Source organism: Plasmodium coatneyi, chromosome 11, assembly GCF_001680005.1.
Source record: "Plasmodium coatneyi strain Hackeri chromosome 11, complete sequence".
NCBI classification, from domain to species: Eukaryota; Apicomplexa; class Aconoidasida; order Haemosporida; family Plasmodiidae; genus Plasmodium; species Plasmodium coatneyi.
In genome coordinates this window covers 234,774-259,464 of record NC_033566.1, presented here as the reverse complement: position 1 = coordinate 259,464, position 24,691 = coordinate 234,774, and the positions used below count along the sequence as shown (strand labels likewise).

The 24,691-nt window shown below is 40.8% G+C and overlaps 7 protein-coding genes across 7 annotated transcripts; 3 read left to right on the top strand and 4 right to left on the bottom strand.

Annotated features, from left to right (window-relative positions):
- Nucleotides 1-890: 890 nt before the first annotated feature.
- PCOAH_00032300 (Rhoptry protein) lies at nt 891-4,097 on the bottom strand (the record flags this gene model as incomplete). Its single annotated transcript, XM_020060025.1, has 1 exon — nt 891-4,097. One exon carries the CDS (start codon nt 4,095-4,097, stop codon nt 891-893), a length of 3,207 nt encoding a protein of 1,068 aa, XP_019916023.1.
- Nucleotides 4,098-5,768: 1,671 nt separating this feature from the next.
- On the top strand, nt 5,769-6,218 carry PCOAH_00032290 (Nucleoside diphosphate kinase; the record flags this gene model as incomplete). The annotated part of the gene is made up of 1 exon (XM_020060024.1): nt 5,769-6,218. The coding sequence occupies one exon, from the start codon at nt 5,769-5,771 to the stop codon at nt 6,216-6,218; it is 450 nt and encodes a 149-aa protein (XP_019915578.1).
- A 1,172-nt stretch (nt 6,219-7,390) lies between these two features.
- On the bottom strand, nt 7,391-9,178 carry PCOAH_00032280 (Signal recognition particle receptor alpha subunit; the record flags this gene model as incomplete). Its single annotated transcript, XM_020060023.1, has 1 exon — nt 7,391-9,178. The coding sequence occupies one exon, from the start codon at nt 9,176-9,178 to the stop codon at nt 7,391-7,393; it is 1,788 nt and encodes a 595-aa protein (XP_019915725.1).
- Nucleotides 9,179-10,955: 1,777 nt separating this feature from the next.
- PCOAH_00032270 (Uncharacterized protein) lies at nt 10,956-11,810 on the top strand (the record flags this gene model as incomplete). The annotated part of the gene is made up of 1 exon (XM_020060022.1): nt 10,956-11,810. One exon carries the CDS (start codon nt 10,956-10,958, stop codon nt 11,808-11,810), a length of 855 nt encoding a protein of 284 aa, XP_019915944.1.
- A 442-nt stretch (nt 11,811-12,252) lies between these two features.
- Nucleotides 12,253-15,099, bottom strand: PCOAH_00032260 (Phosphatidyl serine syntase; the record flags this gene model as incomplete). Its single annotated transcript, XM_020060021.1, has 11 exons — nt 12,253-12,327; nt 12,501-12,624; nt 12,772-12,811; nt 12,932-13,098; nt 13,301-13,374; nt 13,493-13,570; nt 13,842-14,006; nt 14,129-14,236; nt 14,437-14,584; nt 14,702-14,794; nt 15,083-15,099. 11 exons carry the CDS (start codon nt 15,097-15,099, stop codon nt 12,253-12,255), a joined length of 1,089 nt encoding a protein of 362 aa, XP_019915560.1.
- Nucleotides 15,100-18,997: 3,898 nt separating this feature from the next.
- On the top strand, nt 18,998-21,159 carry PCOAH_00032250 (Uncharacterized protein; the record flags this gene model as incomplete). The annotated part of the gene is made up of 3 exons (XM_020060020.1): nt 18,998-19,037; nt 19,172-19,312; nt 19,514-21,159. 3 exons carry the CDS (start codon nt 18,998-19,000, stop codon nt 21,157-21,159), a joined length of 1,827 nt encoding a protein of 608 aa, XP_019915640.1.
- Nucleotides 21,160-22,560: 1,401 nt separating this feature from the next.
- PCOAH_00032240 (SICA antigen) lies at nt 22,561-23,075 on the bottom strand (the record flags this gene model as incomplete). The annotated part of the gene is made up of 2 exons (XM_020060019.1): nt 22,561-22,971; nt 23,037-23,075. The coding sequence occupies 2 exons, from the start codon at nt 23,073-23,075 to the stop codon at nt 22,561-22,563; spliced, it is 450 nt and encodes a 149-aa protein (XP_019915788.1).
- Between the last annotated feature and the right edge of the window lie 1,616 nt (nt 23,076-24,691).

Genomic DNA, 24,691 nt, shown 5'->3' with positions numbered 1-24,691 from the left:
TGGTATAAGGACGTGGGAAGCAGAGAGGAGAAGCTCCATTTCTTATAAATTGTAACCAAGGCACTACATAAGCGTATTGTTCTTGCGTAAAAGGGAGAAGATTGAATGCAAACAACTGCCACAGTGGGTATCATTCGCTGCAAATTTGAGTAACACATAAATGCGTACCATAAAGGGGTTACGTATAATTGTGTAGAATTGTTTTACGTGCCTTTTTTGGGGGTTATCCCTCACTGGTTACATGTGATTAGCATGGGATGAACGAATGAATTCGGAAGTTCCTTAACCGTTATGCGAACAGACGGGGGGGAGTACCTATATGGGCTTCCCCAACGAAGTATGGTATGATTGGGAATACACCCCCTTTGGTTGCTGCTCTGATTGGAGGAGAGAAAATTAGCCCCCCTGCCGTGCTGGTAGTGAAAAATGGGAGGAAATGACGCACGGAAGGGTGGCTGCTTATGCTTTTCCTCCCTACCGTTGAGGCAGTGCGGGATAAAGTGAACACCACCACCGATGGTATAATTTTCTTTAAAAAGGTCGCTTCAAGTTTGGGGGAGTTCCCTCCATCGAGCATGCAGTGTGTATGAAATGTTGCTACGATGTGCACCTTTTTTTCAAGGTGCCCTTTGTGACATGCTTTGGAGAGGCAATAAGGAGGACGAGGTATTTCTTATTGGGGGGTTAACCCCTCCCGCGCCGTCCGTTGGGCGTACCCTCCACAGGGGAAGCATATTTCAAAGAAGGGGCGCAAAAAAAAAGTTGTTTTCATGTTAGAAAGTTGAAAGGGAAAAGGTGCACCACGCGGTGATGTCGGCACGTGGAAAATAAAACACAAACATGAAGCGGAAAGCGGGAATGATGAAACGAATGGAGAGGAAAACAAAGAATCAGGACTTGAAAATTTCCTCCAAAATATATCCAATGGTATTTGGATAGGACAAATGAGAAGCAAAATAAAGGTGTATACACTTAACGGTTAGGAAGTTTGAAATGCCTCCAATTCCTTTAACCCGTAGAGTGTTAATCTTCCGAAGGATTTCGTTCACCACTTGGGAGTCAATCTGATATGTATGTATTAATTTACTTAAAACATGAGGAGAGAAATCAAATGAATTTGCGTAAATGGAGGACATACAATGGTTGTTCTGATCCTGTGTGAACTGTTTCTTAAAATTAAGGCTATTTAAAAATATGTCGTAAAAGAAGCGCAAAATCCTCTTGTGGATATGTCTCAAACGAATTGTTATATATTTTAGATGGTCATAGATGAGGTAATATCTGAGCAGGCGAAATTCTTCCTTTTTACAATTTACGAAGAATTCTATATTTTTTATTATGTTCATTTTTTCCAAGTGGGAAATGTAACCACACATGTTTTTGTTTATTAGCCAGTAGACTGTTGGGAAGGGTCTTATGCACTTGAGCAGGGTTACCTCGTTTTGCACTTCCGACGCGTATTTTGCTTTGCTATTATATTTGGATTCTACGTCAGGTGGGAGGTCTGTTTTTTTTAACTGTTCGAAATAATTTTGTTCATAGTTTTTGATACCGTTTTCCATTTCTTTGTAGCCATCAGTTGTGGCACCTTTCGTACAACCATTCACCTCTTCATTCGTTTTTTCTATAACTTTCGTTTTGTCTTGGCATTCTTTCCACTCCGATTGGATATATGCTACGTTTGAGGGGGGTGATGCAGTTATGGCTTCCTCTTGGATTCCATTTGTGGTTTGTGTATTGGCATTGTTCGACGTAAGGGTGTCCTGCCGACAGACGGTGGCGTTCGTTGAGGTGGGACTCTGCGTGGAGATACTATCCTGCGTAATTATGGTGGCCTGTGTCCCGAAGGACGTGAATGACGTGAGGGACGTAAACGAGCCCACGGAAGTTAACTCCCCGTTGACGTTGGATGAGGGGTTCCTCTCCCCCGAAGGTAAAGCAGCTTCCATTTTATCGCCTCCCGCAAGGTCACCATTCTGAACAATGGGGCTTACTCCAAACGTTCCAGAAGATGTTTCCCCCTGTTTAAACTCCTCAAGGCGACTTTTCCTAGCATCAGATGAATCGGTTTCCTTCACCTGCTTTGTTTCTACCTGCTCATCCAGGTGGAAGGAACTACATTCAACCTTCCTGACCTTGTTATGAGAGGCATTGCAGTTAGCTTGCGAATCGAAGGATGATACGATGGAGGCAGTCTTATCGTGCCCCTCATCTGTTAAGTAATCTCTGCACGAGTCAATTTTGTGCAGCAAGTATTTGTGAAATTTCTCGTCAATTTTTTTTTCGAAGATCATTAGGAAGAGTAGGTAATCGATGGTGAGCTCGTCGAAGGGGGGATCTTCATCGGGTGCGCAGGAGGGGCTGGCCTGCAACGGTGGGGACGGATGGGCCGACTCACTCAACCGGATAAACCTCTCCGAGCTCGCGTCCTCCCCGGAATTACCGCCTCTCTCCACGCAATGACTTGCAAACAAATTGGAGAGCGGCGTCTTCTGCGAATATAGAAAGCGATTGATAAAATACAGGACGTTAATTCTCTTCTCATCGTCCAGAATTTCTAAAACATGCTCTTTATTCTTCATCTTGAGCAAATACTTTTTCTTGGCATTTTTTTTGCCATTCATTTCGTTGTCAAATATTTCTTGCTGCTCATAAAGGTCGTCGAGGAAAATGTGTTTTAAAATTTCCCTCGATTCTGGCGTAGTGAAACAGGAGTTTATAATCTGGTAGATTCCTTGATTTTTGTAATTAAAGCTGGTGAAGTTAAATGCTGTGCAGACTTTTTTAAATATTCTGGTCCAGTCGAAGTTTACGTAGAATGGGGATATGCTGATTGTTCCTATGTCTTTTTTTATCATGATTTTTATTTTGCGTAGCCCGTTGGGATCTCGGTTGAGGATGTTGTGTATTTCGTAGAAGTGATTGAAGCACATGGAGGTCTCGTCGTAAAAGTGGTTCGCACGGTTTGCATGGATTGCAGTGTTTCCATGCATTGCACCGTTTGCACTGTTAGCGTGGCTATGGTAGTTCGGGTGGTTGACCAGCTTGACGGCGTTTTCCGTGTTGGAGACTCCACTGTCCGTTGCACCCCCAGGGGATGCCTTCCCCCCGTTATTACACAGGCGTGAGTTGTACAGGGATAACTTGACCGACAAGTACTGATTGCGTAATTTGAAGTTTTTGTTCTTGTGGGGTGCCTTGCCCGCGTCTTCCCTATTGGTATTCTCACTGTAGTAGTTATAATCGGATTCATCCTCAGAGTTGCTGCAGTTGGGGTTGTTCAAGCCGAAGCACCTACTGGCTGGACCTTTAACAAATGGGTTTTTCAAATTGGTAAATAGTTCAGACGAATCGGAGACGGATAGATCCGCTTCATTGATCACTTTTTTAAAATTATTTGTAAAAATTTTGGAGTTTTCCTTTGATTCGTAGAAACAACTACAAGAGTTCTTCAAGCGAGAATTATGTATCCCTGAGTCGCTGCTATATTTACACAAATTTGTAGGAATGTTAACTGTCCCTTTTTTGGGTCTCTTCCTCTTTTTTTTGCGTCCTTTTTTCTGGTCAAATTTTACGAATCCTACATTTATGTTTAATGGCTCGTTTATGAGTTCGTCCACGCAGCACTTGTTCACGTAGTCTCCCACTTTTTTACTTTTCGGGAATTTAAAGAATTGAAATATTTGCTTGTTACTTAGGTGTTTCGAGAAGAGGGAGTCATTCGTGAAGATTTCCCCGTAGTTGTTTATCCCTTCGTATGTGTTACTGTTCTGTGCAGTGGGGCCATTTTGCTGAGCGTTTTCCGAGTCTGGCGCGAGTTTCGCTTCACAACCCGCACAGGCAGATGTGCTCGTCTCCTCCCCATTATTGCAAAAGTACTTCTTGTATATCTTTTCCCCTTCGGAAAATATTTTCCTAGACGGATTTTTAATATTGATGCGGGAGTACGAGTTGAGGATGCTTTTCAGCAGGTCGTACGTCTCCCTCTCGTGTATCTTTACGTCATTGGTTATGATAAACTTAAAAATGCAGAACAAGTCAAGCGCCTTTAGGAACTTTATTTGCAGCGCGCTCTGCTCATCGGGGATGTCGAGCATTTTAGAAAGCGTAGTTAGGAGGCGTGGTGAGCAACCGTGGAACGGACGCACGGCAGATTGTCACTTACCGGTTGCAACTAGTTCTGCCCTACGCAATACGGTTATTTCTTCACTTATAACGGGGAGAACGAATCTTCGCGAATCGTATAACCTTTGCAGAAAGTATAATATTGACCTCCCCCCAATTTGGGAAAAATAACAAAATTGAAAAAAAAAAATAAAATAAAAATGACCTTAAAACCGGTTTATTCGCTCATTTCTGTATTCGCATGGTGCTCAGCGCAGAGGGGTTAGTTGCTAATTTTGGGGTTCTTATTCGCAATTCCTTCGCGTTGCGGTGACGATAATTTCGAACTCCCCCGCTACGTTTCCCTTTGTGAACAATTCTTAGACTGCGCTAATTTTTACTCCCCCCGATTAAGTCTATGTATGTTTATAATTTACGCATATGCGAAATGATGGGAAAGGAAAAGGTATGTCGAAATGCCCGGGATGAAAAAATAAAGGATTGGGGAAAAGATAAAAATAATCAACCAAAAAATGTTAAAAATAAAAAATTAAAAATAGGTAACGTGTTTTGTTTGTGTAAAGTGGGAACGTTCGTGCACAGTTGGCAATTTTTATTTTTATACCATTCTGTTCTTTTTCTGTTCATTTTTCGTATTTTTTTTTTTTTTTTCTTTTTATGCGGCACTTTATTCACATGTATGCAGTTGTATATATTGTTCCCCCCTCGCCGCGGGGTCGATAAGTGTAAGAAAATGCTCCTACCTCATTCCATGCATATGCAATGAGAGGGTATTCACGCTTCGCACACCACTAATATATAATATTTCTGTATGCCTACATGGGGCCATGTAAAATGCGCTTATCTTCGCCCCATTGGGTAAGTAGATGCACTAAGCTTTGCGCATTAAGCGAAGGGTGTGGAACAGCCATGCGGAGTGAGACCTAAGAATCTCCCAAAATATCTCCGTATGTTATGTGCACGGTTATAGGTACTTGCACTTCCCCCTTATCGTGTCATATTTCACGGAAAGTAAATCAAAATGGTCGCTACCATGGCGGGGCTATACTGTGAGGGGGAAAAAAAAAAGTGTAGCGATAAGATCCCGCGAAAGGGGATAAAAAAATCCACCCCAAAAAAGGAGGGGGGAAAAAGTGTAAAAATTGTGTAAGAAGAGTCAAGAAAAAAGTACTTACTCGAAATTAATGAACAACGTCATGTTAGTGCAATTTTTTTGAATATCAACATGTGAGGTTTTTTTTTTTTTTTTCTTCTTTATACACCTTTTTCGTCAATTTCTCATATGACAATATTTTACACGCTTGTAACTACCCAATTTGGAAATATTATTTTTGACCCTATGTTGATTCTTCGCCCTTCTTGGGTATCTGTTAGTGCGACCCCCTAAGGTGCTTTTTTTTTTTTTTTTTTTTGGGTCACCTTATCGACTGCGTATCGCTTTTTGCAGGTCTCTCCCCGCACATTTTGGGACCCCCCTCGCAAGTGGAAGCAGTGTGCTTATTCTCCAGCTGGAACGCTCCTCCAAGATAACCACCACGCTGCCAGCACGCCTCTTTGGTGAAAGCACCCGATTTGACTAATTGACGAATTAACGACGTGACGTGATCCAATTGAAGAAGCCCTTTTCAGTGCAGACGGAAAAAATGGAAAAGAGTTTTATCATGGTGAAACCGGATGGAGTTCAGAGGGGACTGGTCGGGACCATCATTAAGCGCTTCGAAAAAAAAGGATACAAAATGATAGCATTAAAAATGTTGAATCCCACGAAGGAGATACTTAAGGAGCATTACAAGGAGTTAGCTGACAAGCCATTTTTTAACACCCTCGTTGAATACATCAGTAAAGGTCCAGTTGTTGCAATGGTTTGGGAAGGAGCCGAAATTGTAAATCAGGGCAGGAAACTCATTGGAGAGACGAACCCTTTGAATAGCAACACTGGCACCATTAGGGGCGATTTCTGTCTGGAGGTTAGCCGAAATGTAATACACGGTAGTGATTCCGTTGCGTCGGCCAATCGGGAAATTAACATTTGGTTTAAGGCCGACGAGTTGGTGCAGTGGAGTGATCACTCGAAGCCGTGGATCTATGCGTAGGGGGTATTGTCCACCTTTCCTCGAAGGTAGCCTGTGGACATTCCCACCTGAGGGGCTTTCCCCCCCCCCCCCCCCCCCCCCCTTGTGCCACTAGCACTTGTACCCATAAGAGGAACACACATGTGCACACACCCTACATGCATCCCCCCTCGATGACATTTTTACCCAACCCATTGCTCCACTGAGCTCGTCAAAATGGCGACTCCCAAGCGGCACATTGCTGTTTTAATTAATAACTTCTTACAAGGTAGTATTCCTGCCCAATGGATCTACCTATCAGTGGTGCGAAAAAAAAAAAAAATGACACATCATAAAAATGAAATAATTTCTCAGTAAGCATTTTTTTATCATTTTGTGTTAACTAATTTAGAGGATAAAAAAAAAAAAAAAAAAGTTATAGCAATAAATGGACGTTTCGCCAATAAGTCCTTCACGATGCGCACTCAGGTTTCGTTTCGATGGTCTAGCTATAATTACGAGTTTTCCTTAAGTTGCGTCAATAGGATACACACCTCTTTGCCTTCCTGGGATGCCCCTAAAAGGGTTATCCTCTTCCCCTGCAGGAATTGCTCCCCCTGTGGAACATTCCCTACTAACATGTGGCAACGTCTGGGTGCATTGCTTACTCAAAATGTTTGAAGAGGAACTTTTGATCAGTAATGTGAGTCACCTCCAGTTTGAAAAGTTTATATACGTATATATAAATTAAAACACACAAAAAAAAAAAAAAAAAAAAAAAAAAGGGGGGGAAGCAAATCTTCCGAATGAACACATTTTTAATTATTTAGGCAAACAGCTACGTGCACTTGGGCACGTGGGCGCAGAGAAAAGTGTTTTCAGCGTGGTTTGAAGTGATTGGACGAAATTTGCACGGGTGGTAGGTTCGCTTGGAAGGAAGTTCGTTTAATCACGAATAGGTTGAGCACCTGGACGAATTGATTAGAATATGAAGGATGGAATTCCCCCGCAAGGGGGTCTACTTTCTTACAAATAGGACCTAACTGTTGTAGCGGCAAAATGAATTGAACGTTTATAAGAGGTGCATTGAAAAAAACTGCCCCTCTGTTTCTGTTTCTGTTTCTGTTTCTGGGTGGATCAGTTATGCCCCAGGGGGAGATGCTGTCCAATATACGTGGTCCATGGCGCAACTGACCGCATAATTTTCCGCCCACCTAGCTCAACGCCTTGACAACCATACTAACGTTGAACTTCTTCAAGTGGGTGTACTTCTGCCCAATGCCGACGAAAACGATTGGCTTTCCCGTGAGGTATACCATGGAAAGGGCCGTGCCCACTTTATCATCTACGGTGTCAAATTTGGTCAGCAGGATCCCATCGATAGTCCTCTTGTTGGCGTTACACGTAGCATCCGTTAATGCTTGGTTGAACTTTTTCAGTTGATCGATGGCGTCATTACCAACTAATGCTTCTCCAACGAATAGAATAAAATCGGGGTTGTTGATCAGGATAAGTTTCCCTAACGATCTCATCAGGGGTTCATTATCTTGCATTCTCCCAGCAGTATCAATCAGTATGACATTGAAGTTTTCTTTCTTTGCATATGCAATGGCTTCTTTCGCAATAGCTGCTGCGTCTTTTCCATAGCCTTTTTCGTAAAGGAATACATCTAAACAATTGGCATGTGTTCTTAGCTGTTCCACTGCACCGGCTCTAAAAGTATCACAAGCGGCGATCATAATTTTTAGGTTCCCTTTCGTCTTAAGGTAGTAGCAAACTTTGGCTAGATTTGTTGACTTTCCGACTCCATTAACACCTAGGAAAACAATAGAGTATAATTTCCCAATCGATTTTGCTTCCAAAGCTGCTCTAAGTATATCCACAGATTCTTTTGGTATCAATATAGATTGGATGGTCTCCGACAGAACAGTGGACACAGTCTTTTTGACATTCATAGAGAAGAGGGTTTTCTTCTTTCCGATGAGGTTCCCCTTCATCTTTTCAATTAACGTATCACATATTCCTACTGCGACATTTTTAGAGAGCAGCTTATTTTTAACTCCTTGTAGGATTGACTCAATGTCATTTTCCTCTATCTTACTATTGTACGAGAATACCTTCAAAATGGAGTCATTTAATTTGTTCAGGAGATTATTATTGTTATCCTCATTGCCGTCACTTGAGTCTTCAAACTCTCCTTCGTACTTATTCATTTCTTGTGCATCGGTTGGATTCTTCTCATTTTTTGAGTAATCCAATTTTTCGATGTCCTTTTTGGTTATCTTTTTGCTTAGTTCCCATTCTCTTGCACTTTTTTTCTTCGTTTTAATTTTTCGCTTTACACTCGATTCATCGTCGTCCAATGTTTTGTCATCATCTTCACTTTTCTTATTGCTGTATTTTTCTCCTTCCATTTTGTGTGAGCCATGTTTGTTCTTCCCCTTCGTTTCGTCATAATTTCCATCGCTGTTGTCTGAATAGCTGTCTGCATCCGTGTGCTCGCTCGCACCTGTGTCTTCGCTGGCGTCTGCATGGCCGTCCTTCGCTTTATCGGAGCTGGTTCGTCGTCTGCCTATGCTGCCTTTCCGTCCGTCCACGCTAGCCCGCCTATCAGCACCGGCCCCCGTGCAGGCTAAGGCGGCCTCCACATCCTCGACGATTTTCAAAAACTGCTTGTCAAAGTTCAAAGGCAGGTCCAAGTCAAAGTAGTCCAAACTTTTGGGTAACAACTTTACAAAAGATTTTTTAATTTTTAAAAATAAATTCTCTACATAGGAAGAATTCTGTATCCCTTGATAAACAATGAGGATAACAACATCTACATCGTTAAGGAGCTTCCATTTGGCGTGAAATTTATTGTACTTCTTGCAGAAGTCTTCGTACTTTTCTTCTATGAGTACTTGCTTCACGATGGTTCGTATGGTAGCGTCGTCTATTTCGTAGAAGGTGTAGGACCACAGGATGAGTCCTCCCTTGCTGAATATTTTTACGACATCTATCATTTTAGCGTGGCGTAAAGTAGCGGTGCGATAACCCCCGGGAAAGACACACACGAGAGTGATTACAAACGTGGATGGGGTGCACCAACAATCGGACCCACGTGAATGTACATGTGGGCAGAACACTGAGAGGGGGGTGTACGAATATAGGCGCCGAGTAGCCCCTGAATTGCGAACTAAAAAGGTCGAACTGGAACAAACGGGGGGAAAATACACACGATGGTTAATGTACGTGCATGTATCAAATGGTACACTTGAAAGAGAACCCACTCCCTTCCTCTCTCAAAAGAAAATTCGATCTTACTTAAACGGAGTTGATCAAATGATGAGATGAACAGTAGCAGGTTCGGCAAAGTGGTACGCACAAAAATGAGACGAGTTATCCCAAAAGAAAAAAAAAAAAAAAGCGGTTGGGGGGAAAATAACAACACGGTTAGCTGCGTACAGAAAGCAAATATATACACTTAAATGTTATCAAATTGTGTGGTTCGAAAAAATTTGCAGTGCTCACCACTTAATGGTTGCGAATGCGTGTGGGCATTGCAACGCCTGAGCGGGCGAACGAACGAATAAGAGAACAAACGAAACGGTGAACTGCTCGATTACGCCTATGCATACATAAGCGCATGCGAACATGCGTACCATACGTACGTATATACATATATACATGCGCGTATGCATACATCCATACGAACGGACGTACTCACAAAAAAATCGCGCATACACGGGGATCTCCACTTTCCGACAAAAAAAAAGAGAAAAAACAGAAAGGAAGAGAAAATTTTAAGAATCACTAAGGTAAATTTTGTGAAAAAATAAAAAGGAAAAAAAAAAAAAAAAAAATCGATTTCCCCTTAAAAAATTGGCTTGGTTAAATTGTTTGACCTGACCCCGCATGTTCAGCAAAAAAAAAAAAAAAAAAAAAAAAAGGCAACTATTGGGAATACATAAATTGATCAAATTGTGGGATCTTCCTAAATGGTGTTCTAAAAATTTATATGTTTTTTTTGGGGGTGGTAGGCATCATCGTAGGACAAATTATCCAACAGAATGGTTAGTAATGTGATTTATTTTTTTGTCCCTTTCCCCAGTGACGCAACACCCCCTTCTCCTCACATATTTTGATGAAAGTTTTTTTTGCTGTACCCATTTGAAGAGCAACAAAGCTATTTCCAATTGAGGCATAAAAGAGGGTTATAGTGAATTTTTTTTTTTTTCGTTTTATTTTTATGTAGTTCTAGGTTCCAGGGGGAAAAACTTCCATTTTCGTCATTCAGGCATGTACGTATATTTGTAATAGCATGACCCCCTCAACAATCTACATTTGTAGATTTGTGAAATTGCGAAAAAGGGGGTTACAACTGAAGGAAGGACATCGCCATGTTGAGCGTTTGGTATGGAGTTGCACAACTGTCTAAAGTCACTCCCTATCCTAATGTGAACACGTTTGCATACACGTCAGATAATTTATAACGCTGGGATGCACTATTATACCACATGTTTATACATATTACCGAGTTCGCATTTGTGCATGCCCCTAGAGGAAAAACTGCGAAGCTGGTCAATGCCGTTTTAAGTAAGGAATACTTGTCCAAAGGGGCAGAGTAAGAATTGGGGGGACCATGGGAGAGGCTCTCCCTTATGTAGAAGGTGATCGTTTTCGTCTCACATCGAATTAGGATCTCATGATGCATTGGTGGTAGAACAACCTCTAGGCTTCTTCAACCGATTGGCAATCCCCACCCTTCCGAAACAGTATATCACATTTTTGCACAGAAAAATGAACCCTGATTTGGGAACACCCCTCAAGTTCACACAAGGAATAGAAAATGTGACCATCCAAATGGAAAAACCTGACCTTGCAGTCAGCAAAATAAAAAATCATATAAAGAGGTATCTCGAATTAGATAAAAAATTTTACGAACTGTTCGTAAGGGTGGTGGAAATCTCAGAAAATCTGCTCAACAATTTTAAGGGAACTTTTAAGGAAGTCAAAAAAGATGTAACCAATTATTTATTGAATGACGAGGAATTTTTAAAAAAAAAAAAGGACGAAAACTGTCTAAAGAAAAAACTAATTGCTATGGAGGAGCTGATAAGGGAGTTGTCCACAGTGGTGCTGCACGTTGGCCAGAATTGCAAAGAGTTGAGGGAGTTGTTTTTGTGTCTATACATGCTAGTATTTGAGTCTCCCTCTGATGAGGTGCCTGTGGGGGGGTCCCTCAGTGCTGACATGGTTAGCCGCTCAAATGGCATGACAGAGCCGCCCACAGTTGGAAGTCTACTGTCGCAGAACAAAATAAGTGAACACGAGTTTGAGGTGGCCCGAACAAAGGCCACATTCGTATCTGATTTTTACAGCAGCGGGGAGATTAACAAAATGGTAAGAAGGTGCCTCATGTTGTCTTCCCAACCCACGGTGTCTTCTCACCACTTAACAGAACAAATAAAAAATTTTTTTTTATTGACAGCTGTAATATTTTACCTGGAGAAGGACATAAAAGTGAGAATTAAAATTTGTAATTTAATCTCAAGTGAAATGCATATAAAAATTTTGAATATAAAAAAATGTTCCTTGATACTTATGCATAATCCGTATTTAAATAAAATAAAGCGGCTATTAAATATGTTTTAAGGATGTTTATGTAAGCAAGTGGAAAAGGGGGGGCGCGCCACAAGGTGTGGCTAAACGTGGTGGAAAAAAAAAAAAAAAAAAAAAAAACAATGTAGACTGACAAAAACATTGTTACAATTTTAATTATATCGCATATCGAATTTCACCTTGCTGGTTCGGTATATGAATGCAGCGTACACATGTGGCATGGGTGTATGTGTATAACACTCTACACACACGCTTTTTGGCACGCAGTTATGCAGACACACACATGTGCGAAGCGTAGCCCATACACCACACGTGCTACGTGCATAGGGTAATATGATATTCGATTAAAAAACTTGTAAATTTTAATAATAATTAAAAATTAATTATTAATTAATAGGGAGAAAATACCACTCAAGTGATTGCCATTAATAAGCTAACATACAAGAGGGTCAATTTTTGTGTGTGACTCAAATAATTAAATTAAGCTCTCGTTGGTGTAGAGAAGTGCTAGCGCCGATGAAACGGTTGCACCTATCGAAAGCCAAACCATCTGCAGGGGGGAGGAGGGGGGTGAGAGTTAAGGGGCACATGAGTCACTATCTGCTCCGCTATGTATATATACATGGAGAAAAGGGAATATCCACGGAAGGGGGAAGATCCCCCCCATGCGCACGAACACAGAGTGGAAGACATGTTCGAAAAAAAAAATATAATGTGTCTTACGTTAATTGTAGTAAGGTCAGACTTGTCCGACACCAAGTTGTGTTTCCACTTTATGGCCAAAGAAAGTTCTATCAAGAGCGTAATCGTTGCAGCAAAGGTGTAGTACAGGCGTTTGGGGTTTGGCCTACGACATGGATAAAAGGGAAAAGGAAAATATATGGGACAATTTGTTCATACGCAGAAGCCGTGATGTATTCACTCGTGCGGGTATATATGTACAATCGGTACGACACGTATCTATATTGCTTAATAATGAAACTGTTGTGCTTACTGTTCTGAAATGATGCGCTGTAGGTGTATGCACCCTTGAACTAAGAGGGGAGGGGGGGAGGATAGTGTGAAATAAAGATGAGTACAAATTGGGGAAATAAACTTTCAATTTCGCACCTGCTGCAGTTGTGCAACGTTTATCACTGCTCGAAAAAACTTACAAACAACTACCACGATGACTGCTTCCCGGAAGAGTACTAAATAATTCGTTTGCAACAAGTGCAATTGGGCCTTTAAAAAAAATATGTTTAAATCGTTCAGATTCGCCATCAGGCAGAAGAAAACTAACAGCATCAGGGAGCTGCTATTCGTAAACACCTTCCTTAACCTGCACGGGGGGTTAAAAAAAAAAAAAAAAAAAATTATGCACAGGTTTGTGAAAAAAAAAAAAAAAAAAAAAAAGCTAGCTGGCTTAGCTAGCATAATTATGAAGGGGCAAGTAATGACAATGGTAATAGTAGAAGAATTTTGCGAAGAGGAAAATAAACACAAAGGCATAAATGAGCTTATGCATGCGTATTCCCCATTACAGTCTATCTACAGTTGGAAATATGATGCCCTTTTTATTCGGTTTAAATTTGTCTGGAAGGTTCCAGGAAAACAGCTAAAGGGAAAGAAGGAAAATAATAATAAAACGAAGGTGAAAATGATATGGGAACGTACGTAGAAAACACCAACATACAACCTGATGGTAAATCCATGTTCTGTTCCGATTTACTTACTGGCATTTTTAGCCACTTCATAACAAGGAAGCCTATCAGGATTCCCGCCAAGTTACATACAAGGACGTCTAATATGATCTGCAGTGGTGGGTGGGGGGAAATGGACACACGTAGAGGATTATAGTGTGATGCCGGGGGAACGGAACGCTCTGGTCAATTGGCTCAAACGTGAGTTGCATCGTAGCAATGGAGAAATGAGCCAGATGTGTGTTTCTCCCTTTGTATTGTGGCTCATTTTTCATTTTTCTTCGTTCTTTTTTTGCGTTCTTTTTTTGTGCTCCTCTTTTGTGCTCCTTTTTTGCGCTTTTTTTTTGCACTTCTTTTTCCTAGGAGGACTCTTAACACTTACGTGGTCCCACCAACACTCGTAAAAGTTGGGCAGAATATGCTGAAATCTTAATTCTATCAGTTCGAATAATACGCTATTTAAATTTAACACGAAAAAATTGCGAATGGCCAATGCCTTGACGAACCAGCCTCCCAGGTGGGCTATCACGAACACGTCAAATTTGTCCTGCATACGTATGAAAAGGAAGAGAAAAAGAGTGGGCAGTAGGAGTTTGCCATATATTCATTGCTCTTTGAATGTTATGTTTTTCCTCTTTTAATGTGCCGCTTTTTTCCCTCTCCCCTTACCTTGACGTTTTCGAAGGAGTTGCAATTCTCCATATAGGACTTTTCTACTGTGTGGAATGTTATGTTCTTGAAAATGTGTTTTATCATGGATCCTACCTCACTCGTCGTCTGCACAAAAGGGGGGAAGGTGTGATATTGAGCATAGGTGATTTCGGGGTGCGAGTGCACTTGTCACTGCGTCTGAAAATGTTTCATCATTCTTTTCGCATTATCCGGTATTGTTCGGCATCGCTCAGCATCCGTCAGTCATTCTTATCTTATCTTATCTTATCTTATCTTTTTTTTTTTTCTTTTTTTTTTTTTTTTACAAAAAAGTGCAGGAACAGGACGATGGGGTAGTAAAACATAATTAGCGCATTTGTGATAATTGTTATGGTGTCTCTTTTTACAGAGTAGATGTATTTTTTGAACAAAGTTGCCACTGCTAGGAGGTTGACGAGTGCCATGAGTGAGGCTCTGCGAAGGGAGTTAGGCGAATACGGGTATGTGCATAAGGGAATAGGTGTGCACGTACATGATGGCACACACATAAACATACACACACAAGAACAAACATATTTTTGCTCCCCTCACATGTTTAGCCTCGTCCTATAGTCCCAATTGTCAGCTCCTTGCGCCAACAACAGAGTGGTCAGGAGGGAGCCTCCGAAGAAATACACATTCAACCTGCGGAGGGTAGGGGGGGAAATAATTTGTGTGCAATTTTGTATGAGTTTAAAGCTTGCAATGTGTACATGTCTGCGGTAGAGTTATACACCAAATGTTGCCTTTGAAGCCATCATGCGGTCTTCAGGCGTACAAGAAGTACAGCTGAGCATATGCATTTTTCACAAACGGGTATTCTAAAGGTAAAGCTTTATATGTGTCCTACGCATGAGTACAGATGTGCATGTGCTCATCCGTAGGTCTGTTCATGCTAAGAATTCGTTTTCTCATTTTTCTTTTTTTTCTTACATTTTTGTGTACATCATTTTGAATGCTTTGCTTGGAGTGGCGTCACGGGACTAGTCCCCTTTCGCTGCTTCGCTACTTCTATGTTTTTATCGTTTGTTCGTCCGCTATATTGCTCGTTTATTTTCTCTTCCAATTGGCTAGCCCCTTTCGAAGGAACAGCTGAGGGGAAGAGGATGGAACGTCACGCCGAAACGTTGACTTGAAATGCTAACTTTAAAGATATTTCACAAATAACTCTGCAAAGAGGGACGCAAACAAAATTGCACAGTTCGGTACTACTTATGGTGTAAATTGAAAAAAGGACTTTTTTTTTCTTTTTTTTGGTAAAAGCTTCTAACAACTTGTGTAATGTCAAATGGTACAATCTGTAGAGGACTCGTGTGACAAAAATTATCTTATATATGTAGCTGCTTCTAACCGCGAAAAAAGGTGTAACAGGAAGAACCTTGCGGCAGTGCCCATATGTATAGATAGATACGTGTAGGTTTGAATTAACACACGGTGCCGCTTATGCGCACGTGGTATTATATCTTTATAAGTGTCGTAGGGGGTAGCGGTGAGGGGAAAAAAAAAAAAAAAATTAAAATAAAATACAAAACTGAAAAAAATTAAACAGTGTTAAACAAAATTACACAAAACAAATGGAATGCCAAAGAAAGAAAAAAAAAGATGAAAAATGTATAAACGGAACGACAGAAGGAAAGAAGAAACACATGAACCAAAGCAACGATTAGGAGAAATAACGGAACGCAAAAAAATGTGGAGGTGAAATTCAGCAACTGAGGATGGTTGGGGGCGCTTAAGAGGTGGAAAAAAAAGAAAAATAAAAAATAAAAAAGCAGCAAATGAAGGGTCTTAACAAAGGTGCAGGTAGGAAGTACTATATGTATATATATATATGTATACATACTCTAGCGACTCAGGCAAAGGTGAACGAATTTGAGGGGTGTGAAACACATTTTCACACGTAAGTAATTCATTTTTCCATTTCCCAATTTTGTCACGGACAAATTGGGAGCACGCGAGGCGACAAATGTGCTTCGCGTGACTAATGCAACACAAACGCGAAAGCGAACGCCGTCACTATTGTCCTTCTGCAGTGGCAATTAACGTTTAGGGGGGGGGGGATGTCAATGTGTGCCTTGATTTATAACTAAGAGGGCAGAGTAATAAATATTCGTCAAATAATGAAGCACTGTAGGGCAGCAGAAACGAATAAAAATCGCAAAATGATTAAGGGGCAAAATTGGGTGGAAAAAAAAGAAAAAGTTTGTAACAACGCGGCGAACATTCCACAGTGGAAATAATCGCTAGTGTGTTAAATGGCTAGCATGGAGATGATTTTTTGGCGAATTTGCTAATCACACGAAAGTGATTTAGTTCTATGGAAGAGCTGTCCATTTGTAGATAGTCTTACAGGAAATTTCTGCACAATTTTGAATTTTTTTTTTTTTTTTTTTTCTTTACTCTTGTACGGAAAGTTTTTTCCTTTCTGATGGCATTGAAAGTGATTTATGCACATGTTGCGCTGTGGTAACGTGGTTCGCGTTTTACGGCAGTTTATAAGCGGGAAATGGGGGAAATATAAAAAGGCGATGTAAAAAAGGAAAGGCAAGTATGCTCCAACCGAGCGGACATACATCCCAATGATGCACAGTGCACCATCAAGTTTTGCACATTTCTCCATTTGGGCCAATTTGTTTTTCCAAAAGGCTAGCGCCGTTTTACCGGGTGTCTGAAAAATCATAGGGCGCAAAAATGGGAAAAAAAAAAGAGAACGAAAAGGAGAGGAAAAATGAGAGAGTGTTCCTTTGCCCATGTGGATTTACACATTCGTGTGTGTAATGGGAATATCTACTTTTATTTATTCACCAAGTTGTTGTCCTTTTCTTTATTTTTCCTTTTTTGGGAAAAAAATGCGGCAACATCGAATTGTAGTGTGTGTTGTGGAGATGGAAAAATTACCGAATTGATCTTCGGGCGTTTCTACCGACCGACCGAACGTAGGCAGGTTATTTAACGGAGCATCAAACCGTCCGGCTAAGAAAATTTCACAGTGGCACCCTTTTTCTGAGCAGTTTTACGAACTCGCAATAATGTATTCGTATTGGCTGGTTTGTCATTTTTTTTTTTTCCATATAATCCGATCTCCCTTCGCGCGTGGGAAACCTTCTCATGTGGTTCTCTTTTGACGCGGGGATATTTGTCACATTGGATTGGCACACAGTCTTATTTTTTTTTTAATTTCAGGGATGACCTTTCAGTTAGGGCGAACTTTTCAACGTTCTTGTACATTTTGGGGGTACCTATATGGTCCTCTTCACCATATGCGTTACACATATTGGCATGCAGTGCTAGTGTGGAAGCTGCGCAGCCGCGCCTATGTCGGTGGTCTACACAGGTACTTCCCTGTAGAATTTCCGCATCGTCCTATATAAACATGAGCGGAGATTAACCGAAGTGTTTTTATTGAAATGTTAAAAGGAGGGAGGAAGAGGTTCACTAGGTGTGTATTGGAGGACAGAGCATAGGAGAAGGGGCTACATAAGTGCATAGGATCAGGTTTTCATCCATACGTAGGTATAAATTTTTTTTTTCCCCTAGCATGTAACATATCCAAAGGCGTGTTGACGAGCGGGTCACCCCCTGGGTACACTGCATAAGTCGCTAGCTACCTCCGTATCCCCATTTTGCGTGTTGTGGGCTTCAATTCGTTCGCTACTGCGTACGTGCACGTGCTACAGGGTGTTTCGCCGTCGTAACTGCGCCGGTCACATGAATGTGAGGATTGTTGCCGTTTTTTTCTCTCTTTTTAAACTTCGCTACGATTTTGCCGCAATTTTGCTATCCTTTGATGTCATTTTATGTATTTTTTCTTTTTTCCCATTACTGGTTCCAATTCTGAGCGGACGATTGCGTGTACTATTTTGCCACTGCGCAATTTTTTTTTTTCGAATACGTTTAATATGCGAACGCAACGGCATACAATGATACGCAACGTGGCAGTGCAGATTTTTAACGTACGCATCATTATGCAGTGATGGCAATTTCGCTTAATCGTTTACAATTTTTTTTAACTGTTAGGGGTTTCGCCTTAGCGAATGCATTTTCTTTTATAATCTTTTTCCTTTTTCATTGCGTATTTTTGCAAAGCCATTTTTATATGCATGTATATGTATATGTATCTGTATACGTATGGATGTACGTTTTCCATTCTGAGCTCACCAACAATAGTACGTATCATTTTTTTCTTTTTTCTTTTTTTTGGCGTTTTCGTTTTGCGAAGAAGCTGCATATATTTATGTGTTTTACCTTCCTCTCCCTTTTTTGCATTTAATTGTTGTTTTATAATTTTGCGTGTTATCTGTGTACCATTATTTTATACTGTCATCCCGCGTGCCATCCTGCATGCCATATTTTGCTCCTCCCCTTTGGGTGTATTTTTTTTTTTTTTTTACATGAGCGCGGTTACCACGTGGGAGGTCCCCCAACAGGAATATGCATGTTTGCTACATTTTCAAGCGACAAATTTATATGACACTTTTTTCCAACTGCCAATTATAGTCCCCTCCACTCCAAGCCACTTTTCATTCCTCCTTTAGTTATATTCATTTCGTTTGTCGAGTGTATATGTTTGTTACTCCTCCGCTGTAGCAGCGTTTGGTCGTGCTTCCACAAAAAGTTGACTTTGACATTTAATGCGCCCGTTACAACGCGAGTGTACCTTGTGCTTTTGATGCTCCTCCGTTGTATGTGCCCGCGTCGATCAGCGGTTTGAAGTTTGTTCATGTGAGGAAGCAGTCCACAGTAGGAAGTCCATAGGGAAGGAACTCACCCTGTTGTCGCCTTCTTGACCCAATTGACAAATCGAAGAAGAGACAAATTATGAAATTATAAAGGAAGATTTGTAAAAACATGGAGAATAAGGAAATGGAAAGTGAAAATAACAACAAAGGTGAGTGCCCGTGGAGCATGGTGCAGCGGCACGGTAGCGGCATGTTAGCTGTGTTGTGGTGTCGGTGTTCCCCCCTTTTTGGAACACAAATAAACGAGGATGTTCTGCCCAAAACTATCCCCCCCCATTTGTAGAACCTGTCACGGAAGAGCAAGTGAAAAAGGAAGACCAAGCGACGAAGAAGGACCCGGAAAATTCCGAGGAAAATGAAATGCCACTTGCTAACAGTGTCTCCTTGGGGAAGCACCTCCTGAGCGGGAGCTCCTTGAAGAAAGGTAAGAAGCAGAGCAGGGGTCGAACTGCTCACATGTGACTGCTTGTTCTTTTGGTTGCGCTAGGTATTTGAGTAGTCCTAATTAACTGCACATTTGTCATTTCGCAAGTTTATTATGATTTCTGCGTTCAATTTATACCCATTGGTCTGAATGAACGGAATTCACATTTTGAATTTCTACCCCACCACCTCCTTCCTGTAGGCATCAGCGTGAGCGTTAGAGGAAGGGCAGCGAACGCAGGCGCCAACGCGAAGCAAGCCGGATCTGCATGGAAAAAGAAAGAGGAAAAAAACAATGAAGAGGCAGGAGAAGAGAAGGAGAAAAAAATAGACGACGAGTCCTTCCCAGATTTGCTAGAATCAACGGAAAAAATAAAATCCGAATTGTCCAAAGATAAAGATAAGAAAAAAAAACAGTTGAAAGATTTTAAAAAAGGAGATGAACCCTTTCTAAATGATAATGCTGGATTGGAAAAAATGAAAATCGAAGGTTTCCCTGAAAGAAAAAAATTTGGAATGAATATGTTTGGGGGCCAAGGGAAAAATGAGAATAACCAGAAGAAGTGGTTTGAGGGATCTGCTGATTTGACTGCAGGAAACAATAATGTTCAGAATGAGAACAACGAGAAGGCGGTTAAAAATGGTTACATTATGCCCGGGTTTAGGGGGAAGCATATGATTGGCTTTAGATGCTTTTTAAAGCGCGGGTTACAAAACCCTGCGCCACCTCCTCCCACAACGTTACCACAGGAGGAGAATTTCTTCTTGGAAAATATAGAGAACAGGGGCGGCATGCAGAAGAAGAATGCAAGGATGGGACAACAGATGGGTCAACAAATGAATCAACGCATGAACATGCAGATGAACCAACCCGTGAACATGCAAATGGGCCAACCCATGAACATGCAGATGAATTTCCCTATGAATAATATGCCACCCAATATGCAAGGAAATAACAGTCAACAGAGGAATAATCAGAACAACCTAATGAACAACTTAGAAGGGGCATTAGAACGGGGAGGAGCAACAACAGCAGGAGGGGGGGTTGACCAGGCTAATCACCGATTCGCTTCCATGGCCCCACAAAATAATCAAAACAAATTCAATGATAACGGAGGAAATATGATGAGGGGAAATAATTTCAATAGGGGTGGAAAAAACTTTACAAACAATAATAACAACAACATGCTTAATGCTGAAGACATGATGAATGCTAAAGGGACTAATAACGCATCCGCCGGACAGGGGAACAATGTAAATCACATGAGAAGGAATGAAAAGAGAGAGGACAGAAATTTCAGAAGAAGGGATATAGATACTGAAAGCAACTGGAGAGTTGCCAGTTCCGCTAATAAGAACCCTGGGGGAGGTATGAGCAATGGAGGTAATAACAGTGGAAGCGGTGTGAATACAGGCAGCATGAGTGCAAGCGGGATGAACCAGAACGGGATGACCACAAATGTGGTGGGAGGCAACTTGGGAAACGGCCAAATGTCCAACATGAACATCCAGGGTGCAGCAAACATGGCCGGAAATAACCAAAACATTTTTGTAAAGAGCAACGAAGAGGCGAAAAACAACAACGCCTTCAAGGGTGGTATGATAAATGAGGGGGAGAATGCACAAGGGAGTGTGATGGGGAACGAGATGGGTGGAGAAGGCTTTGGCAAAATGGCCAACTTTGCAAACACGAACAACAACAACCAGCAATTCGATTTTAACAGGAATTCTTTCGAGGGAGACATCGCTTCGGGCAACAACGTGATGCATTCGATGGATCTGAGAAAAGCCAGGATGAGAGAGATGAGAAATGTGAATGAACAGAATAGCAATGTAAAAGAGGGATAGAAGTGGATGAGGGGGGGGTGATTTTGGAGGTGGAATACGCAGATGAGGAACTCAACCAGGGCAGTGACTTGTTGGAAGGTGGGGATTCATCTACAAGGAGGTACGCCGGAGTGGTGAATATACTCGGACATGACGCTTTTGCTGTATTTTTTTTTTTTTTTTTTTTTTTTTTTTTCCATGACGTAGAAAAGAGGTTCCACAAATAGATGAGGATGAGTACTACGTATGTGCCAACTTCTTGAATCCCCAATTTTTTGTTTTTTAAAGAATTAAAAGTTGCAGACCAGGGGTGAGGGAGTAAGCTAAGGGGAATGTACAAACGGGTAACTGTGTAAAGGTGTTTTTAAGGCCCATGTGTAGACGCGTATGCTTCCCCATTGTTGTGTGCTTACCTGTGTAACATGTGCTTAGATTACTCGGTGTTTTTTTCCTGTCCCCTGGGGAAGTGTGGATTTGTGCAGAGCGCAAAGGTTATGTATAGGGCGTGGAGGCAGTATGCGGGAAATACGTATCAAAGCAGGCGTAGGTACTACACCATCGCGGGCGCACATATTTATGAACATACCACTGTTGTGATCCTCTGCTATCTCCAGCACGATGTGGTGGCTTCCCCCACATGAGGAAGTATTCATCTTAACAATTATAAAAAAAAAAGAAAGCATAGGAAAAGAAAGGCAAAACGAATTTATCCCACCTTTTTAATTATTTATGCAACCCTACATGCGAGCACATGTACATACGTAATGATGCCCGGTCCTACAAAACGCACAAGCACGTATTAAAGAAAGTATAAAGGGGAAAAAAAAAAAGGTGGCCGCGCGTGCGTCTAAGCATATTACCATATATTCATGCCTACGCACAGTAAAATTAAATTTCACCTCATCATTTAATTAAATGGGTATTCACACGAGAGTATGCATTAACCTACATGCGCCTGCCTACTAGTGTGCGTATGAGTTTATGTGCGTATTTATTTATGCGTGCCCACCTATCCCTCCGTCTCCTGCGCACACTTCTCATGAAGCTACAGTTACACTTTGCTTTTTTCCCCCTTTTTTTTTATTTTTTGTTTTTCCTACATTTATATATATGAATAACTATATAAGCAAAAGTACTCCAAGCGAGGTACGGAAAAAGGAAAAAGGTCTTGACATTTTTAAAAAAATATTTTTATTTAAAAAAAAAGCAAAAAAAAATATTATAAAGATAAAAAAACTATAACAAAAAAAAAATTTAATCTACATATTTTAATTCTGCAATAAAGAAAATTTTACTAAACAAATCAAAATGAAGTGGGAAAAAAAATATTTTCCGGCTTATATTGCATGCACATGAGCATAAACAATTTAATACACAAAACAAAAAAAAAAAAAAAAAAAAAGGAAAAATATTTACTACACCCTAAAACCCGGAATCTGAACATGGAACCTGTTCCATAGGTACACTTTCCTTAGGAACATCTTCCCTCGGAACCTTTTCTTCTTTTATAAATTCACTTCCCATAAATTCTTCCACAAGAATTTGTAGAAAGTCTTCCTTCGTCGAATGCAGGTCCCCTTTTTGACATTGATCTAAGACTTCTAAATGGATATCAATAATTGTGCAGCGACCCACACCACGTCGAACAGGAACCCGTTCTTTTGGGCTCTTCGTTCCCGTCGAAGCGGATCTAGGTTTTCGCTCCTTTACTAAGGTATATTCATGGGGACCACCTTTGTCCACACGATCGAGGAGTTGTTCTTCCAAAGTTGCAGGACCACGTACTTGATGAGCTCTTCTGTAACGTTTTCTTCTTTTACCCAGGAAAAAATACTAAAAAAACAAAAAAAACAAAAAAAACAAAAGTAATTATTAGGGTGTAAAATGTACCTCCTAACACCAGAACAATCAGTATAAAACAAGTACGAAGTGTACATTTAAGCTAAAAAAGGGGAAGGTGTGCACCTTTTTTTTTCTTTCCTTTTTTTTCCTTCCTCTCTTTCTTTTTTCCTTTCTTTCTTTTTATTTTTTTTATACAGCCTTCCGGTGTACCCCCCCCTGGGGTAGCTAAACACCAGGCCATATTGCTGTTCCCTAACCTAGAAAGTCCCTACCCATACACCCTTAACCTTTCATTCTACCACCCCTAACAATCGTCCTTCCTTCCACCTACCACCTTCAACCTCTCATTCTAACACCCCTAACAACCTTCCTTCCAACTACCACCCCTAAGTGCACCATCCTGCAAACTTCCCTTCTTTCCTTTTTTTTTCTTTTTTTTTTTTTCTTTTTTTTTGTATGCACACTTTAGATTCATATCCCTCTATAAAACACCTAAATACCAGAACACATTGTTGTTCTTACATCCTAAAACAGCTAAATACCAGGGCACATTGTTGTACATATACCCTAAAACAGCTGAACACCAGGCCACATTGTTGTCCTTACACCCTGAAACAGCTAAACAACCATGTCACATTGTTGTCCTTACATCCTAAAACAGCTAAACACCAGGCAACATTGTTGTTCTTATACCCTAAAACAGCTGAACACCAGTATACATTATTGCGTTTGCATCCTGAAACGGCTAAACACTAGGCCACATTGTTCTTCTTATACCCGGAAACAGCTAAACAACAAGACACATTCTTGTTCTTAAAAACTCTGAAACCTCAACCTTCCCTGTGATATCCTACATCCCTAAGTGCAAAATAGTCCTATATACACACCCTAAAATGTGAAATCCCCTAAACACACCCTAAAATGCGAAATCATACAAACACACAATCCTAAAATGCGAAATCATACAAACACACAACCCTAAAATGAGAAATCCTACATACACACCCCGAAAATGCGAAATACTACACCCACATCCCTAAAATGGGAAATACTACACCCACATCCCTAAAATGGGAAATACTACACCCACATCCCTAAAATGGGAAATACTACACCCCACATCCCTAAAATGGGAAATACTACACCCACATCCCTAAAATGGGAAATACTACACCCACATCCCTAAAATGGGAAATACTACACCCACATCCCTAAAATGGGAAATACTACACCCACATCCCTAAAATGGGAAATACTACACCCACATCCCTAAAATGGGAAATACTACACCCACATCCCTAAAATGGGAAATACTACACCCACATCCCTAAAATGGGAAATACTACACCCACTTACTAATTCGTTTACTACTTTTTTTTTTTTTTTTTCTTTTTTCTTTATTTTTCTTTTACTTCTTTTTTTTTTTTCGAACATGAATTTTTTTTTTTTTTTTTTTTTTTTTTTTTTACCTTCCAAAGTAAGTAGCTCATAGCAGAAATACCAATGAAGACGGGAATTGTAGGAAGGTATGGAGTAACATTAGGTTGGTCTGTCCGTTGACTGAGTGGAATAGCGGAAGGGGGGGTGGTTTCGGCACCCCCCCCAGGTCCATTACTTTTTGTTGTAACACTCCCAGGTGGTGATGCTGATGGTGTTTTTGGAGGTGATGGTGACCGAGGTGTTAGGGGGGGTAGTACTTGATATGTAGTGC